This window comes from Nannospalax galili, unplaced genomic scaffold, assembly GCF_000622305.1.
Source record: "Nannospalax galili isolate Female #2095 unplaced genomic scaffold, S.galili_v1.0 scaffold413, whole genome shotgun sequence".
Taxonomy (NCBI): domain Eukaryota; kingdom Metazoa; phylum Chordata; class Mammalia; order Rodentia; family Spalacidae; genus Nannospalax; species Nannospalax galili.
The window spans coordinates 1,222,627-1,241,358 of NW_008333889.1; the positions used below are offsets into that span (position 1 = coordinate 1,222,627).

An 18,732-nucleotide genomic window follows, 5' to 3' on the forward strand; every position below is an offset into this window, starting at 1 on the left:
CAGTGACAACTATGACCTACAGTGTCACCTGCATCTATTTTCATTCAGACAATAAGAGTAACACCTGGTCAGAGCAAAGAACCGACCGCTGCCAGAGAATAATACAAAGCATCCCTAATTTAAGAATTTAAGTAATTAAGCCAGCTAATGACTGTTTGATGGGAGTTCTTTTATTTAGATTATTACTTATGCATTGTTGGAGTTAATCAGAAATATCTTTTTGAAGGAACATGATAACCTAATTTTCCCTTTTAAAGCGTCAAGCTACAAGTTGTTTATCGTACTAAGCTTTAACATGACATCTGTGCTTGTAAGTGACCTAAGTCTTGGTAAATGAGTCCCTTGGATTCAATTCTTGAATGTCCTCCCACTGTAATTAGGATTCATTTTAGCAAGAGCTGTAGGGTCCTAGCTTCCACCAACATTTGTCGCTTTGCTTTCTGTGAAGCCTCACCTAGAAGGCTCCAGGAACTCATCTATCCTCTATTTCTCTGTCAAGATGTCCCACCTATGTCAGCCCAGCACCTTGGTTCTTCCTGCTTCCTCTGCCCACAGATCTCCTTCCTATCATCTTTGCACTGTCCCAACCATGACTTCTTCTGAGGGCCCCTGACTATCTCTGTCACTATCCTTCTCCTGTTGTTTGCTCTGTGGCACCTGTCACTATGAAAAATATAGATCCTTCTCTACTAGGGTGGGACTGTCATGATAAACTCACTGTTGAGTTGAGTGTAACATCATGAACTGAAAATGCATCTTATACATACCTAACCCACCCCACTCCATAGCTTAGCAACACAGTCAGGCAGAGTTCTGGTTATGTCCTCTGTGATTGTGTGTCTGACTGGGAGCTATGACGCCCTGCCATTGCTCAAAAGAACACTGAACTTCCAGCCCAGGGGGAAGATCGAAATTCAAAACTCAAAGTACAGATTCTACTAGATGTGTTTTGCTTTGGCAATATGTTAAAGACAAAAAGTGTTGAACCATCCAGAGTTAAAGCCTTCCATTTCTTAGGCACTTGCTTATTCGTTTTTACATGTTTACAGTTGGTCTTCTCCATCAGAATGTAAGTCCACCCACACCAAGTATTTTATCTTAATCACTACAGTTTTAACTCTCAGTGCAGTCGTGTTATACATACCCCATGCTACTTGTTCAAGGAATGAACTATAGTGGTATAAAATAGTGTATTTTTAATATCTAGAGCAAGAAAAAAAAATCCCAAAAAGCTACAGTGCACATAGCAAAACAGTCCTTGGCTGTGAGAGTGGAAGCCCTTGAAAAATCACACTGAGAGAACACTAGAACACCTTTCAGTGAGAGCAGGTAGAACCGGAAGATGAGTGGATGGAGGATGAGTGTCAAGAGGCCCTGGAAAGCAAGGAGTCTGTGGTCAGACGAGGACTGGGAAATTGGAAACAACCAGGCATATGACAAAAAAACTATCCTACTGAAAGTCCACATGTGTGAATTTGAATCCAGATTGGTGCAGAAATCATAGGAAAAGTTTGGCTTGTCTGTGCAACTGTGGTTAGAATGTTCTGACATGGATTTGGAGACACTAGACTTGTACGTGATTTCTAGATCACAGAAGGAACATCTTTTTTCAGTAACTAAGATATAGTTACTCAAGCAAGTGATTTTTTTTTCTTTTTTAAATACACCTCAGAGTTGTGAAATGCCTTATAGGACATACTGCAATTCACAGATAATACAAGAATCACTTTAATGACATCCTTGGAATTTAGTTAAGACCCAGTTTGACATCTTCAGTAACAAGGAGCATACTTTTTATGAATCATATTTAGTTGTTAAACATTTCTCTTATTTCCACTAACTTAAAACCTCTCATAAATACCACCACATGGAACAGAAGGAGCTGGCCTTCCTGCCGCACTGCTGTGTGCTCTTTTCTGTTGGAATCTATCTTCTTGATAGATTTACCCACTTGTTCTAATTCATATTCTATAGCTTTTAAGACTATGCAATCCAGGTTTTTCAGTACCTAAACCCTACCGATCTGTGGTCCTTTCCCTAATTGACTTTTCTCCTTGACATTTATAACCAATAATTTGCATACATGGCAGATGCTTGAATTTATCTTGGTCTCTGACAACTTAGAATCACTCCTCCTTGTTTTAAACATGACTCTCTTTTGGACCCAAATGCTTTACTCATCAATAGGTTGAGCAAACACTGCCCTATCAAGACAGCTCAGAGGCATCTTCTTTGTGAAATAGCCTCTTCTCTCCTAAGCAGATTCTAACATTCCAGCTCCTGCTTCCACTGCACCTGAAACAAACTTTCACTCATGTTTATCTATTCAAAGAAAGCTTTAGAAAATGACTCATTCCAAAAGTGATCTTGATTTCCTTGACATTATATTATTTTAAGAACCTTTCTCAGTTGGTGGTTAGGATAATTATTATTGTATAATATACTTGTTTATGCCATATCCTTATTTCATTGTTTCAAAGATGAGGCTAGGTCTTTTGATTTCATAGAAACCCAAATCTTAGTAAAGTGCCAAGAATATAAAAAGTACTCAATGCGTGCTGAATTAGTTGGATTTCTAGTAGTAAATAAATCTCACCAGCTGTATGTCGCTCAGCTGTATGCTTGATTCTGTTGCCTGCTCCAGTCTCTAGGGAAAGAACTTGAGTATCAGAATGTTTGAAAGGGGATGACTGAATGGATAGATGGTCAAATAGATGAACAGAGGATGTGCCAATGACTTTGAGAGTGTGGGAAGAAGGAAGTATTGAAAAGAATATAAAAACATTGGCCTTGTAATTTTTCATGCTGCTTATGCTCATTGTAGTAACTGGATAGAAACTAGTTCTGATGGCTTCGCTACATCATGAAATCTTCATTTGTTTTAGAGGACAAGTGTCCAATAATGTGACCTGTCATTAATTTCCCCAAGATAATCTTACAAGTCATACCAAAAGTCTTGTAAAGAAAAAATTAAAATTGCATAAACTTGTGTGAAGATGAAGGTCATTTGTACAGTGTTTAGGTACATTTTACAGAGGGATCTTCTGTGGAGAGTTCTACTCAAAAAGTAGTAGAGTATCAGGAAGCCTGTATTTGTAATTGGTAGTTACCTTCAACGACACAGAAATATGAATTTAAGATCAAGAGAGATTTAATATTCTCTACTACTAATTCACCTGGTGAAAGCAACTATATCTATAGAATGATCTTTTCTACAATACTTTTGGTGATGTGTCATTTTGGCAAATGTAAATTAGTAGTTTTTTATGTTCTAACTCTTTTAAAAGCTCTAAAAAATGTATACTTTTCCTTTCTTTAAAAAGAATTATTTGAAAGCCTTCCCTATCGAAGCAGTTTTGCATCTTAGAAACTTATGGTGTGGCTCATGTAAATTATACCTTAAAACATCTGGAAAACAATTTCAAGGCATATTATTTAATGTATGACAAGCCTCAGCCTCTATAGTCCATCTGTTCCAAATAAGCAGTGGATGTCTTCACGGCTATGTGCTAAGTGTTGATAACTGTGTCTCCTGCTAATTATCACTCAGCTATGTTGAAAAAAGTGATGACTGTTTTAAACTTGTAGACATAGGTCCGATCAATCAACGGTAATCTGATTATTTAATTTACACCTTTCCTTCACAGTATTTAGATTAAAAGCTGGAAATGTGTAATTATTATTCCTTTCTCAGTATCCTCAGCAACACTCTGAAGCTTCATTCATTCCTAGACCCTCCCCCCAAAGAAAGTTTTACTCTAAACTTGAAGACAATCTTACAGGTGCCACGAAACCGCAAACAGAAGAAACTAATTCATAGGTGGGTGAGTAATAAAGCCAAGGCCATGTAGCAAATTAGAAACAAGACTGAGAAAGGGGTTGGCTTTATCATCTATAATATGCTCTTTCTGCTGACATGTATCCTCTCAATGCTTCTGCAAAGCTCAGGGAAGCATCTTGAGTTAGGTAAGTTAGACAAAAAGAGGGTGACATCACTTTGGAGCTATTTTTTTCCTCCTAAAAATTAGATAAGAAAAATGTTTAAATATTTTCTTTTTTTCTTTTTATTTTTTTAACTTTTATTTTTTGGTCTTTTTGAGACAGGGTCTCCCTGTAGCCCCAGCTGTCCTGGAACTCATTATGTAGACCAGGCTGCGTGCACCACCATGCCCCGCCTATTTTCTTTTTTAACTTAAAAAAAAATTTGTTGAGAATTCTATACATGCATATAAGGATTTTGATCAAATCCATGCCCGCTCCCTCCCCCTCCAACACCTCCCTTATCTCCCCATCACTTTTTTCTGACTTTGTCTTATTTTTCTCCCTGTCTTTCTTTTTTCTTCATTCTTTTCCTTCCTTCTTTCTTTCTTTCTCTTTCTTTCTTTCCCTCCTTCCTTCCTTCCTTCCTTCCTTCCTTCCTTCCTTCCTTCCTTCCTTCCTTCCTTCCTTTCAATGGGGCTTTTTGCTACTGTAACATTCCCCTCTCTGAAGAGGTAACCCTAAAATCTTCTAGGTATTAGATTTTCTTTTAAGAATTTCATGGCTTCAAAAATTTTACGGTTTTACCTCCCACATTTGGGTCTATGACCCCCCCTTTTGTAATTACATTATGTGTTTGTTTATTTACTTAGGGGGGCATGTGTGTGGAGTTCACTTATGGGAATTGGTTCTCTCCCTCCACTGTGTGAGTCCTGGCAATGGAACTCAGTGCCTTCACCTGTTTAAAAGGTTCCAACTTGTGGATATCCATTATCTCTTATGCTGTTTGTTGAAAGGCTCTGGTCCATTAGAAGGGCTTGAGACCCTTGTCTAAACTTTATTGGGCTCTTTATTCTACTGTATTGACCACTTGTCTACTTTTTGTGCCAATACCAGACTGTAGATTACTCTTGCTTTGTAACCAACTTTGAAGTCATGAAGGGTGAACACTGCATCTTTGCAAAATTTTCAGAAAGAATTTACAAATAAATCTTTATGACTTCAGGTAAGATGCTACCTTTCTGGAGATAATACTAAGACCATAGCAGTGACAAAAAATAGATGAAGAGACTGCATAAAAATTTTAGATTTAAAATATATCATCCTGAAAGTAAGAAGCCTATATACAGAATGGGAAAACCTTTTGCAAATCAGATATGGTAAAGAACTGTTAAGTAGTATATATAAAAACACTTGCAACTCAAAAATAAGAGACAAGGGCCGTGGAGACAGCTCAGTGGGGGAAGTGTTTGCCATACAGGTATGAAGACTGGAGTTTGAATCTACGTAAAAGCCTATGTAGAAGTGAGATAAGTATGGTGATGTGTCTGTCATCCCAGCACACCTGGAGGGAGAGGCTTGGAAACCCCTAAGCAAAACGGCCAGCCAGACAAGCAGACCTGGCAAAGCTTGGGTTCACTGAGAGATCCTGACTCAATATATAAGGGAGAGTGACAGGGGAAGCCGCCAACCTCAGATCTCCACACACATGCACACACACCTGCATATGCCCCCCCCACACATGTGCCTACACACATGCAGATACACATGCACACATAATGCATCATACACATACACACACAACAAAATTAAAGGCAAATAACCATATAAAGATAGGCTGAAAAGAATTTGACTACATACTTCTCTAAAGATATATAACTGTTGAATAAGCACAAGAAAATTAACTCGGCACCATTACTCATTAGGGAAAATCTAAAAAGCACTAGAAAGCACTGCATGATCCACTTTAAACAGGTGGCTTTTATGATCCATTAGCTTTACCTCACTAATGCTGTGTCATTTTTTAAAGGTTAAATATACAAGTTTGGAAAAACTCATAAGGACTGTGAGTACTATAACTATTATTTGTTTATTTTGGCATTAAAATTTTAAACCTTTCCACAGATTGTGATTTTCACAAACACTTAAAATGTTTCACTTCTATCTTGAATGGTGAAATCATATTGTTAACAAATCTATCTACTCTGGAATTTGAATAATTCACACAAGCCTTGGACAATACAATACTGTGATTTGGCAGAATACTCCCTATGCCAGTGTATAATGATCTAAGAAGTACTTTTTTTCTGGTAAGTTAATTTCATACAGTTGTAAGACAGGTATCTAACAACATTTAGTGAATTTTGAAAAGGGTAAGTAGAGAATGGCAGTTTAAAAATATTTTATTATTTATATTTTATGTGTATGAGTGTGTTGCCTGCGTGTATGTAAGTGCACCAGTGCCATGCAATGCCCATGGAGGTCAGAGGAGGGTGTCGGATCCCCTGCAACTGGAGTTACAGATGGTTGTTAGCCACTATCTAGGTGCTGGTAATCAGACCCGGGTCCTCTACAAGAGCAGCTGGTGCTTTTAACTGCTGAACCATCCCTCCAGCCCTGAGAGTGGCAATTTTTAACAGAACATTTAATAGATAAAATGGTTACAAAAAGTCATTAAAAGACATATTCATCTTTAAACTGTTTCTTGTATTCAAAGTTCATATTATATTGTTTGCAAGGAAAAGAGAAACATCTTATTGGTGAAAAAACAAAATGTATTTGACAATTTTATCTTTTTTTTTTCTCACAATAGATATGGGATAATTCATTACTAACAAAGAATGAAAACACCAAAGATTTTAACTTCCCATTTAATACTAGATCATATTAAATGCAATGTGTGTTAAATTTTCAGAAGAGATTCTTAAACTATTAATATAAAGCATGAAACATTCTCATTATTTCAATTTTATAAATCATCTGATAATTTATTGGATTTTACTTGAGCACTATTTCATATGAAATATAATTTGTCATATTTCCTATCTTATTTTAAATCTGTTTAGAACAAATTCCTACTACTCTAAAATTTTCCTCTTATAGGGACAATCAGATCAGACAACATTAGTAATCTGAACACACTGAATATAAAAATGTGTTGAAAAAGTTCAGGCAACAAGTCTAGTGGAAAGGGGGAGAAGACAAAACAAACGTGGGTTGAATACCATTTAAGGATTGTGTTCTATGTTAGATCACTCTGTTAAGCATGGCATCTTCTATAAAATGAGACAGGAGTCACTGGACCATAGACTGAAGACAAGCAGCTGTGCAACTTGGTATTGACGAAATGGGCTCTTAACAGAAAGGTGCAGTGTTTGTATAATCTTAACTCTAATTTGTTTTGTAAGGGAAGTCACACATGAAATCCAATTGGTCTTGAAAGTGTTCTATCAGAACCAAACATCCATCTATACGTAACAAAAGCTCAGCTCCTCACTGACTTTGGCATATCTAGTGTATTCAGCCTCCTGGGCCTCCTGCACATGTAACCCTGTCTAGAATGCCCTTGTCCTTCATCCTTACTTCCCAAATCATATGCAGGTGCAGCCTTACATTTTAGTCTGGCTTACTGAGACCTCGTGCTCTCTGATCATTTTGCATTAGATTTCAGCTCCCATGCATATACATTTTCATAATATTTTAAAAGTTTTTCAAAGAAATTTTTTCCTAGTAAGCATGAATTCCTTGAAAGCAGTGATACTCATTTAAAATTCATTCTTTTCAATATTCCCTAATAGTAGTTCATATAGTAATTAACTAGACATGTGGCAAATAGTAAATAGGCTGAAAATATACATTTTGAGATAATACATAGAGTAGTGATGTGGACTTATAGAATGATGCTGCTTAACAAAAAGAAATTAACTATAGATTTTCTGAACCCAGTTTGCCTTTAAACAAGTGTAAAGTGTTAAGCTGTGCCTTTTCTGACTTTACACACAGGGATTCTTACATAATAATGTTTCTGTTTTCCTAGAGACAGTTTTACTGACTTGTATTGTGTCCTTGCAAATTTATGAATCAGTTGTCTGTTCTGCTTAGTACAAGTTGGGAGCTCATGCTGGGGCAACTGGATCCTTCAAAGGTTTTGATTGATAATTAATGAACATGAAACCATATTTTATCTTCATAGCAAATTATAAAAATCTTTAAAAGCCATTGCATCTTAATGCAGTCATTAGCTTCATTTTATGCATATATTGATATTTTAGTTCCATGGTTTTAACTTTTGGATATAGGCTATCATTTTTCAATACTATATTATATACAGCAAATATGCATCTTTTACAAACTCATTAAAATACTTTTTCATATCAAAATTATGCTTTCCTAAATAATAACTTTGTGTTTACAGCAGTTTGTAAAAAGCTTATTATTTATGTTAAATGCTATGATACTGTTTGACTGTTAATTAGATTGATATGAAAGAACAACTGTCAAAACACCTATTAAACATTAAAGTCAAAATTCTTTCATTTCCCATCAATTCTTTATGTATGCAGAACACCAACCCTTTTATTATATTCATAATTACCTTAGTCACAGATAAATACATTAATGGCAACTTTAATGTAAGGGGGGTTCTGAATAAGATTTGAAGATCTTTCAGATAAACCATGGACAAAAATCTCGGTTTTATTAATGAAAATTTCCTACTCTACTTACCTCCAGTAGATAAGGATACCCACAAGAACCACTAGACAGATAAAAGTCAGGGCTGACACGATCACCAGGGGCACGACTGCCTTCTTCTCAGATTCCAGCCCCTCAGCTAGACCAATACGAGACTCATGGCTACTATTACTGGCCTCTGTAGTTGGAGAAAATTGAGAGAGTTGAGATTTGAGATGAAAGAAAAGTAACAGCACCTCAACTGATTAACTGCAACCTTGACTATTGCTACTTACCTTTAAAATTCTGACTCTGTGACGCAAAGAGTGACTATCAGTCAACTTAAGTAAAATGAAACTTAAAAAGCAAGGTAAGCTAGAGGTAACACTTTCAAAAAACCAACAAATATTGTCATGTGCTGGGTGTTGTAGCAAGGACAGAGACTAACACTGTCTGGAAAAAATTTGCTCAAGGGAAAATTAAAATATTAACATTAGAATATCACTCAGTTAAAAATGGTTATAAAAGTCACAATGTTACTTACTAAATCATCATCTTATCTTAATATTCTAAAATTAATTTAATGCAATTATTTTTAACCCTCCAACTACATAAATAATTAAGAATAACTGATGATAACTTTTCAATCAAGCAAACTTTTAAATATAGGTTGTTTCTAAATGTTGTTTTCAAATTCTTATCTCCTGTTTTTTTCTATCAAAAATGAAAATTCTGTTTATTTCATGTGAATTAAAGAAACACATGCAACTAAGAAATGATTTAAACACATATAAATAATAAAAATGTCTGGAGACATTCCTTGGATTAATTTTAAAAAGTTATTAAGATCTATTATATGAAATGCACAAAACAATAAAAATCATCATTAAAAAGAATTTAAGGGGTTGGAGAGATGGTTCAACAGTTAAGAACACCAGCTGTTCTTGCAGAAGACCTGGATTTGAATCCCAGCATCCACATGGCAGCTAACAACTGTCCTTAACTCCAGTTCCAGAGGATCAATGTTCTCTTCTGTCCTCCATGGGTGCTGCATGACATAGGTGCACTTACATACATGCAGGCAATACATGCATACACATAAAAAATAATAAAATTTTTTGAAGAACTTAAAATAAAAAACAGTGAGCAACTATTTCATGCTGAATCATGTAATTTATTGCACAATAACTTTGAAAAAAAAATCACTGAGTTATCCTCTTAGGTTGTTAATCAGAGTTCCAAAACTATGAATGTTGGCAAACAATATCAATCCTCCCTCTCGGCTTTGAAGGGTGTTCAGTGGAAAGTCAAGACTACTGCTCATGAGAGCTGTTCCATCAAGATACCTGGTACTGGCTGCTATCCCGTACAAGTACTCAGAGAAAGAAATTGAAGGTTCTCATCAAATCTTCAAACATCCAGCACTTCCTACATTTCACATTTTATGCCAAATGTCATACTACTAGTGACAAGAGAAAAAAATCAACTTGATTTCAAATGTTCAATATACACTATAAAAACTGGGAAAATTAAAGTTATTAAAATACACATTTATAGCAAATATATATATATATAATTGTGGAGATCTTGTGGTTTAACATAACAGGTTCTTTCTGTAACTGGAGCTGATAGTAATTAGGACCAAGAATTGAATCCATTCATACAAAAAATGTACAAAAGAAATATAGAAGACACCCACATTTCCCAGGATCTTTTTATAGATGTATTTTCTAGAAAACGGTGGAATTCAACGGTAATTCTAAAAGTCATAAAATTATATAAATGTGAAATTATTGTAAGCTAATCTACATTTGTACTCTAGTTAATCTTCCTGTGAGAAAAGCCAAAGCTTTGATTTTGTCAAGCCATCCATATGCTCTGTGGAAAATCTGGTGGTCAGTACACTGAAAATGTCCTTATGAAACTTAAAATAGCATCTTGCTTTATCCACAGCAATCTTCATATTTGTCCTATTACAATGACTATTACCTAAATGGAAAGTGAGTCTGTGGGTAAGAAATGAGATAATCTATTTCACAAAGTCCTTGGTACCTAACAGTTACAAATGGTGGTTAATATTGTTAGCTACCTCGGCAACTCCTGAACTGATTCTCCAGAGCAGGAGCATCAGCATCACTTGTAACTTGTCAGGAATGCAAGTTTTGTGCCCCCAACCAAAAATCCACATCAAATTGTCTGAATCAGATCCATGTTTTAATTTAAGAACAAAAAAAAGTCAATGTAAGTACAAAATAAGTTAAATTTATGGAATTACAAAGGTCTTTAACAACCACAGAGACTCATTATAATGTGCATATGGTGTGAATGTATACAGCTGAACAGATATCTCACACCTGTATATACATACATACATATATTCATACATACCACACACATGCACAGAGAGATACACAGACACAGACACAGACACACACACACAGACACACACACACACACACACACACACACAGACGTGCACCTGTGCATGTGTACACATTCTTCATAGATTTCCCCAAGTTCTTTGAGAGATATGCTTTTTTTCAGGTCTGTAATTGAGGAGTTAGAGTGATAGCTCTATGGTACTCAAATATTAATGAAACCTAGCTTAGGTATTTTGTACAAGATGGCATACAACATAAAAGGACATATAATCAGTTAGCTGTTTTGTATACTATTAGGAGTAACAATCATCTTGATTTTTTTTAGTTGAAACTAAAATATATGCTTTAATAGCTATGTAATATATGAGTTATCTAAATAAAAATTATGCAATTAAATAATGAAAGAAAGCTAAGGTAATCATTTTAAAGAAATAATACAACAGCATAACTTTGGTATGAAAATGTAAACATAAAATATGCTTTATTATCCTCAATCACGTAAGCACTTTCTAAGATATAGGCACTGATAATACATTTCCAGGGTTAGTTTTATATTGACTTTTTATATGATCTAGATCAAGAAACCTAAGATCTTTCAGTTTGTTTCCTCATTTATAAATACCAATATTTGCCCTATTTATATTATTTTGAGAAATATTTTGTAATATTTTCTACGTTTTAGAAGTACACCATAAATGTTAAGCTAGAGGATATGGAATATTCAGTAACTGTTAAGACAGACTCTGTATAAGTTGTAGAAATAGTTTTAAAAATAGGCAAAAATTTTCCATAATCCGGTTTGATCTTATTTACTTCATTAATTATATTATTTCATGAAGTTGGATGTTGTATTTACATTACTTTTTCATCATCAGTTTGAGAATGTATTCTTAACAATTAAATAAATCTAGCTAGCACACCAAAGAGAAACTTGTTTTTGTTAATAACTCCAGGTTTTAATTTTATATATGTATATATATATGATCTTTCTATAACTTATAAATCTAGCAAGAAAGAAAAATGGATTCATACTATTTCCCTTTAAAACAAATCTAAGAGAGTAGAAAAAGAAACTCTACTATAATTGAGAACAGATAAAAATTCATATATGTGATAATACTGATGATTACAGGGACCTGTGCACTTATGCATGCTCTCGTTTCGGAGTTTATACATTTAAGCAAGATTAAGTAGGCACCAAGTAAGAATACAGGAAAAAGAAACATCTCTATCAAAATGTATAAACTTCTACTTTCTGCTGCACTGAAGAATATACAACTAATTTGAATGATGAAAATAGCAAAGAGAAAATATATTCTAATGAGATTGGTTTATACTATGAATTATGAATATTCAGTTCTACATAACAGGTACACATTACATTAGCTTATCTTTACTTCCTAAGATTTAGATATTTTCACTGTTAATTAAAAAATACCATATCAGGAGACCCTGTCTCAAAAAGACAAAAAAAAAAAAAAATACCATATCACTTAATAACAGCAAAATATAAAATTCTTGCCATCAATTCAGAGAAGTCACCCAGTGTGTCCTATGCTTAGTGGAATTGAACTTGCAGTTTTGTTTCCACTGGCATTTAAAGCACACATCTGTATTATATATGCTGCAAGTAATCTGCTGTAAGAAACATCTGGCTAATAATCCAATTTGCATAAAATACATTAACAATGAGATGCATCTCTATAGAAAATGCTCTAGTATTTCTTTTTTACATCTTGCCACACAATAGCTACACAAACTATGCATATTCATGTCTGTTATTTAACTTAGAAAGGCATATATAGCAAGCAGAAAGTAAAATGCATTTTGTTGGTTCACACTGCCCTCTTTAGGCAACATAAGGAGGCTTTTAAAATTTAAAACCTTTTTAAAGCCTCCTGTTAGCTATCAAATCTTAGCAATAGAATTGTTTTTAAAAGCTCTCCAAGCTCATGTGGATGTGTGAGTTGTCTAATTCCATTCCACGGATGGAGAAGTGCTTATAGTATATAACTATGAGATTTTATAATCCAACAGAATTAGTTTACAGCTTATTTTAGAACACAAGTGTGAAAATTAAAATGTCTCAACATAGTACACAGTGATCTCATTTTAAAACTAGTATACTAATGATGTATTATGCATACATAATTGCTTCCCACACAATAGGAATCCTATAGAATAAGAATTAGTAACAACACACAAATATCATATTTTGAGAGAATTAAATTATGAATCAAAATATGTTGAATATTCTTTGAAATAATGAGTAAACTCATATTTTTAAAAGCTATAAATTGATTTGTTGGATGTTTTGATAAAAAAGTGACCTGCTGGTATGCCAGAATTCTTTCTTTCCATGCTTCTTCTATTTTACTTTCATAGAGAGGAGGTCATTACATCTCATTCTATCCCTTTGATCGTGACTAACCTGCCTCTGAATTGTTGGATACTTCTGAGTGTCCTCTAGTCACAGATGGTGTTGAGGACTGTGGAGATCCAGGAGCTATGCCTGAGTCACTTGCTTCCAGGAAACCACCAGCATCTCTTTCATTAACATCTGGAAAACTGAAATCTGTGGAAGTCTCATTATCATTAAGGCTATCTGAGGTGCCTTGCCCGGACCCACTCTCTTCATCACTTGTCAAAACAGCCCATGCTTTAGAGTCTGAGGTGACAGGAACGAGAGCACCACCAGTCTGAACATCACTGCTCTCTTTTCCGTTACTGTGATTCTGCGTTAGCATGTTTGTTGGTGGTGACTGATCAGGACTTTTGTCCTTAGTAGTTATACCCATGCCTTTGTTTTGTTCTTCTGAAGTCTCAGATAGTGAATGTAAAATTGTGTCGCTGTGATCCACAGGACTGTTTTCCTGGGTGTCTGAATCATTCTTTACCTTTTCCTGTGATTCTCTATAGGATGAACATGACATGCACTTACTCCTGGATAAACTATCACTATCTCTGTCATCATAATAATCATCATCATCATAATCATCACCATCTTCACCACCACCCACTAAATCAGCATCAGATCTGGCAGTATGAGTCGGCATAGAAGTAACTTCAGAAGGAAGTGGCAACGTGGTTGTGGTCACAAAACCACCTCTGTTGAGAGAAACAGTTGTCATGACCCCATTTCCTAAAGGAACAAAATGGTCAGTAGGTACAAGTGCATCAGAAACCACAGTTCGGATGCCAGCAAATACCTCATCAGCAATAGAACTTTCAGTAAGCATGGAAATTTCCTCAGAATATACATGCCTATTTACAGGTGTATTGGGGGCTTCATCGATTGAGATAACAGGCGTAGCAAATGCATGCTTTCCTTTTGGAGGAAAGGCCTGGCTAATGTCCAAAGATGCAGTTTGGAGCAACTCATCATTACTGTACAAAGAAGGTAGCACTTGCTGGGAACTCTTACTTTTAAGCAAATCTTGTTCAAAATATTTCTCACTTGCATAAGAAATTGTTAAACCTTGAAGTGAAGAGGAGTGTGTGTTAGAAGGTGATACATCAAAAACCGGTACAGATGTAGAGTGCAGCACGTTTTCACTTGGAGCAAAATCTGATGCCAAAAGATGCAATATTGTAGAACTAATTTGTTCAACCTTGGGGGTTTCAACCAATATTGGACCACTAGGCACAAGTGGAAGAGCAGTTTTAAGCAAGGTGTCAACGTCAGAAGGCTGAAAGGAAGGTTGCAGTGATACTTCAGTATTAAGAGGATATGAAGCCTCATAGAACAAGAGCTGTGTTGAAGGAGGTAACACTTCACCAGAAGCAGGATCGGAGGATGCTGGCTCTGAGTGTGTGCCAAGCACAGGTTTAAGCCAAGTGTCACCAAATGCTTGAGATACAGTGTGTGTAGGTTGAACTGGGAAGTTATTTTCTGGAACTTGACTAATCTCATGATCAAAAGCCTTAGTGATAGGATAATCAAGAGACCCCAGAAACATACCATTTATGCTAGAAATGGAAACAGAGGCTTCTTGTAAAGAAGCATTCAACTTATTTACAGTATCATATATCTTGGGCATGACTGTGCTTTCAGAACGGTAAGCCATCTCACTGAAAGAAGAAATTTTCAGTTCAGTCTCATTTCCATATATTTCACTTTTAGAAAGTGCCTTATCATCATCACCAAACACAGACGTTGTATATGTAAATTCAGCTACAGAAACAGGTGAAGAAATGTTAAGAGCTGTCAGCCCATCTGTGTCAGGTAAAAGCAATTCAATATCAGAGGAGGCTCCAGACCACTCCCCATCACCAGAAAGGGCATGAGTAGGCTGCAGTAATGATACAGTTGGAGTTATGAATGAGGACTTAAGCATTGGTATATGGCTACGACTACTAAGTAAGGACCCCTGATCAGATACATCGACAGACTCATGCATAAGTATCGCAGAACTGTAAGGAACACTGAAGACATGTTGAGAGCCCTCATTATCAGGTAAGGCATAAGAAGATTCAGGCCCTGAAGAATATGCATGCATCATAACATCGCTGCTGGGTGTTTCAACTTGAGAAACCATAAGCGTTTTATAAAGGACACCAGATTCACTAGCAAATTCCAATGTCTCTGGAGCAGCATGAGTAGTGGTCTGATGCAACACCACATCAGAATACTGAGCAAGGCTGGGTTCTAATAGCAAATCACCCCCAGCCACCGGCAGAGAAGCATGCAAGGATAGCTTATCCCTCTCAGCAGCTGAAGAAACTTGTGGAAGGATTTGAGAAACTGTATGCAGATGGCGAAACAATTCACTACTGAAGGAAGCAGAGGAAAATGGAAGCAAAGGTGCACCATCATAGGAAGACAGGATGGATTCAAATGACACATCGACACTGGGAAATACAGGCGTAGCATGCAAGGCCGAATCACTACTTGAAGCAGCAGGGGTAGAGTTGAGGGTCTGATTGTCAAGCAACAAAGGGATGACTAGAGGAAAGACTTCACTACTGTAGGGAGGTTGAAGAGGTGTCTCACCATTGTATACCGGTTGAGTTGTCTGTGAGTGGAGCACACTGATGGTGGGAGCCAAATGGTGTGGTCCAGAGGAAGGGGTGAAAGCGTGAGGTGTTACTTCAGTTGGGAGGTAGGCAAAGGTAGAATAATGTGGCATTTCCATATCTGTGACTGAGGGGCCCTGGGACACCATGGCACCTGCAGAAAAGGACTCAGTTGTCTCCCTGGATCCATCAATCTGTATGTCAGTGGAGTTAATCTGGAGAAAGCTCTCTCTACCGGATCCAACCTCGGATAGTGTTGTCACATCTGTGGAGCTTGGAAACCACACACTCCCATCGAAAGAAGGATCCTTCAGGGATTCTTCTGAACCTGACGAAGCTGAATCTTCTGAAGCATTTCTGGCAGATTCTGGCTTAAAGATGTTGTGTGTAATTGCCTCAGGGGTTTCCGAAGTTGATGTATATCCATGGGATATATTATCAGAGAAGAAAGGGAGAGTAGAGGTTGCAGGGCTGGAACCCGAAGAATCATCAGCTCCTGTATCCAGCCTGAAATTAGTCAGTAAGTTTTCTTCCTCACTGATGTCAGTAGACAGCTCTTGGTATTCTGTTATAGTAACCATGTTTAAAGATTCTGCAGTCCCAGACAAGTTCATCTGTGGAAATACAAGGAGAGTTTTAGAGCCATCGTTTAAAGAAGCTGATGTACCTTCCATAGTGAGTGTTGGCAATTCTGTCCCAGTCTGAGAAGGCAATGAAAGTCCTTTGTCTACATCTAATTCAACAACTTGTTGGGAAGTAGAATTCAGAGATGTGTTGAGAACATCACCCTTTCCAGAGAATTCACTTCCTCTTGTTGGAGATCGATTAGTCTCTGCTTCATCGTATTTAGTCTCTATGCGATTATAGTGAGTAGTGGTAGAAACCTGGGATTCCTTTTTCCTTATCTGGTTTGTGGCACTGTCTCGACTAGGATTCAGAACAGTGCTTTCCTCGTTGTCTTTTCCTTCTTCTTCTTCTTCTTCCTGCAAAAGGCAAACAAAATTGAATGGAACATAAGGAAATCAGAAAAAAATGAAATCTTGATATTTTATACAGCATTATGCTGTTAATCTTCACTTTTAGGAGCTTGATGACTTCTTATCCTTGTTAAATACCATTCCTCTAGTTCATTCCATTCCGTCTCCCTCTCTGTATTTATTCAATGTGCATCTGTCTCATAACTTTTGCTGCATACTCTCTAGGGAAAGTAATTAAACTTAATGAAAGCACCTTAATTTTAACTTCCTTTATTTTATGCTGTATAATGAGGGAACTAAATTAATACCACAACTTTAAAAAGAACACATTGTGGTCTCATTTATATATTGAGAGTGGTTTTTTATGATATTCATTTTCTTGTTCAGTTCATCAGGCCAAAAAACAAACAAACAAACAAACAAACAAACAAAAACGACAACAAATAGCAATTAGCTCTCTCATTTTTTAAAAGAAATTATTTTATGTGTATGTATGTATGTATGTATGTATGTATGTATGTATGTGTGCCTGCTTGTCTGTATGTGCCCCATGTATATGCAGGGGCATATGGTGGCTAGAAGGCAGCTTTGGATCTCCCTGGAACTGGAGTTACAGGCAATTGTGAGCTACATGGATGTGGGTGGTAAGAAATAAATCTGAGTCCTCGGCAAGAGCAAGTGCTCTTAACTACCAAGACATCTCTATAGCCCGACTATTAGCCTTCTTGTAATATGAAATGACCGTGAAAGTATTTATTTCAAAGACCAATATTGTTGAACAGTAAGAATTGTGTGCGTGTCTTTGTACTTGTATGTATATGTGTGTGTGGGTGTGAATAACCAAGCACGTACATGAAAAGCCAAAGAAGTATGCTGTGTCTTTCTCTACCTCTTTCTACCTTATCCTCGGGGAAAGGGTTTCACACTGAACCCATAGCTCATGCTAGGCTAGTAGACAAGTCCCAGTGATCTCCAGTTTTAGGATTATAGGCATGCATGGCCATGCCTGGCTATTTACATAGGTGCTAAGGATTCAAACTTATGTCCTCATGCTCCTCAGCAACCTCAGAAATTTTAATTGTATATGTTCAGAATAAGCCACTTTTAACTCATTTGAGGGGAAATTTAAGACCAAGGTGTTTGATTTTATTTATTTATTTTTTATTAATTTTTATTTTATGTGTATGAGTGTTATGCCTGTGTGTTAGTGCACTGTGTCATGCAGTGCCCATGGAGGACAAAAGAGGGCATCAGATCCCCCGGAACTGGAGTTATGGACAGTTGTTAGCCACCATGTGGGTGCTGAGATTTGAACCCAGGTCTTCCGCAAGAACAGCCAGTGCACCAGTGGTCTTAATTTGGCCTGGAACTCACTATGTAGACCAGGCTGGCCTTGAACTCATAGAGATCCACCTGCCACTGTCTCCCAAGTGCTGGGATTAAAGCTTGTGCCACCATGCTCAGGCTTTTTTGTTGTTGTTGTTTTTGTTGTTTTAATAACTCATTTTTTAAAATTTATTGCTTTTTTGTGTGTATTTCAGGCAGAACATCCAAAACAATCTTATTCATCTATATATCCACATCCCAAATGGCACCCTCCCCAACCCACCCCCCACCCCCACTGGAGCCCATATACTCTGTCATCCCTGTTACTGTCTACCGGTTGTCAGTGCCCCCACATTGTTTTTGTTTTTGTTTTTAAAACATTTTCTATTTAAAGTGTAAGTGGACATTTTCAAGGCAGTTTCTCAGAATGTGATCCTAGTGTAATTATTTGATTTTCTGTTTCTCTTAGCATCTCCATTTGAAAGAACCAAATCCTCCATACTCACATAATATAATGGTTTTGGCTTATTCTGACCAGAAGTTAAGCAGTACTCATTCATATTCATTCTCTCTCTCTCTCTCTCTCTCTCTCTCTCTCTCTC

At 36.5% G+C, this 18,732-nt stretch overlaps 1 protein-coding gene across 6 annotated transcripts in view; it reads right to left on the reverse strand.

Annotated features, from left to right (window-relative positions):
* Ptprz1 (protein tyrosine phosphatase receptor type Z1) overlaps positions 1-18,732 on the reverse strand; it is a 193,065-nt gene that overhangs the window by 33,495 nt on the left and 140,838 nt on the right. For 2 of the 6 annotated variants that reach the window (XM_008828880.2, XM_008828879.2), the window contains exons 12-13: positions 15,805-16,810; positions 8,485-8,629 (exon numbers count right to left, since the gene is read on the reverse strand). In XM_008828880.2, coding sequence (XP_008827102.1) covers positions 8,485-8,629; positions 15,805-16,810 — 1,151 coding nt within the window. Of the gene's footprint in view, positions 1-8,484; positions 8,630-13,242; positions 16,811-18,732 lie in introns of all 6 variants that reach the window. The other 4 variants (XM_008828877.2, XM_008828875.2, XM_008828878.2 and 1 more) reach the window with 3 other exon arrangements.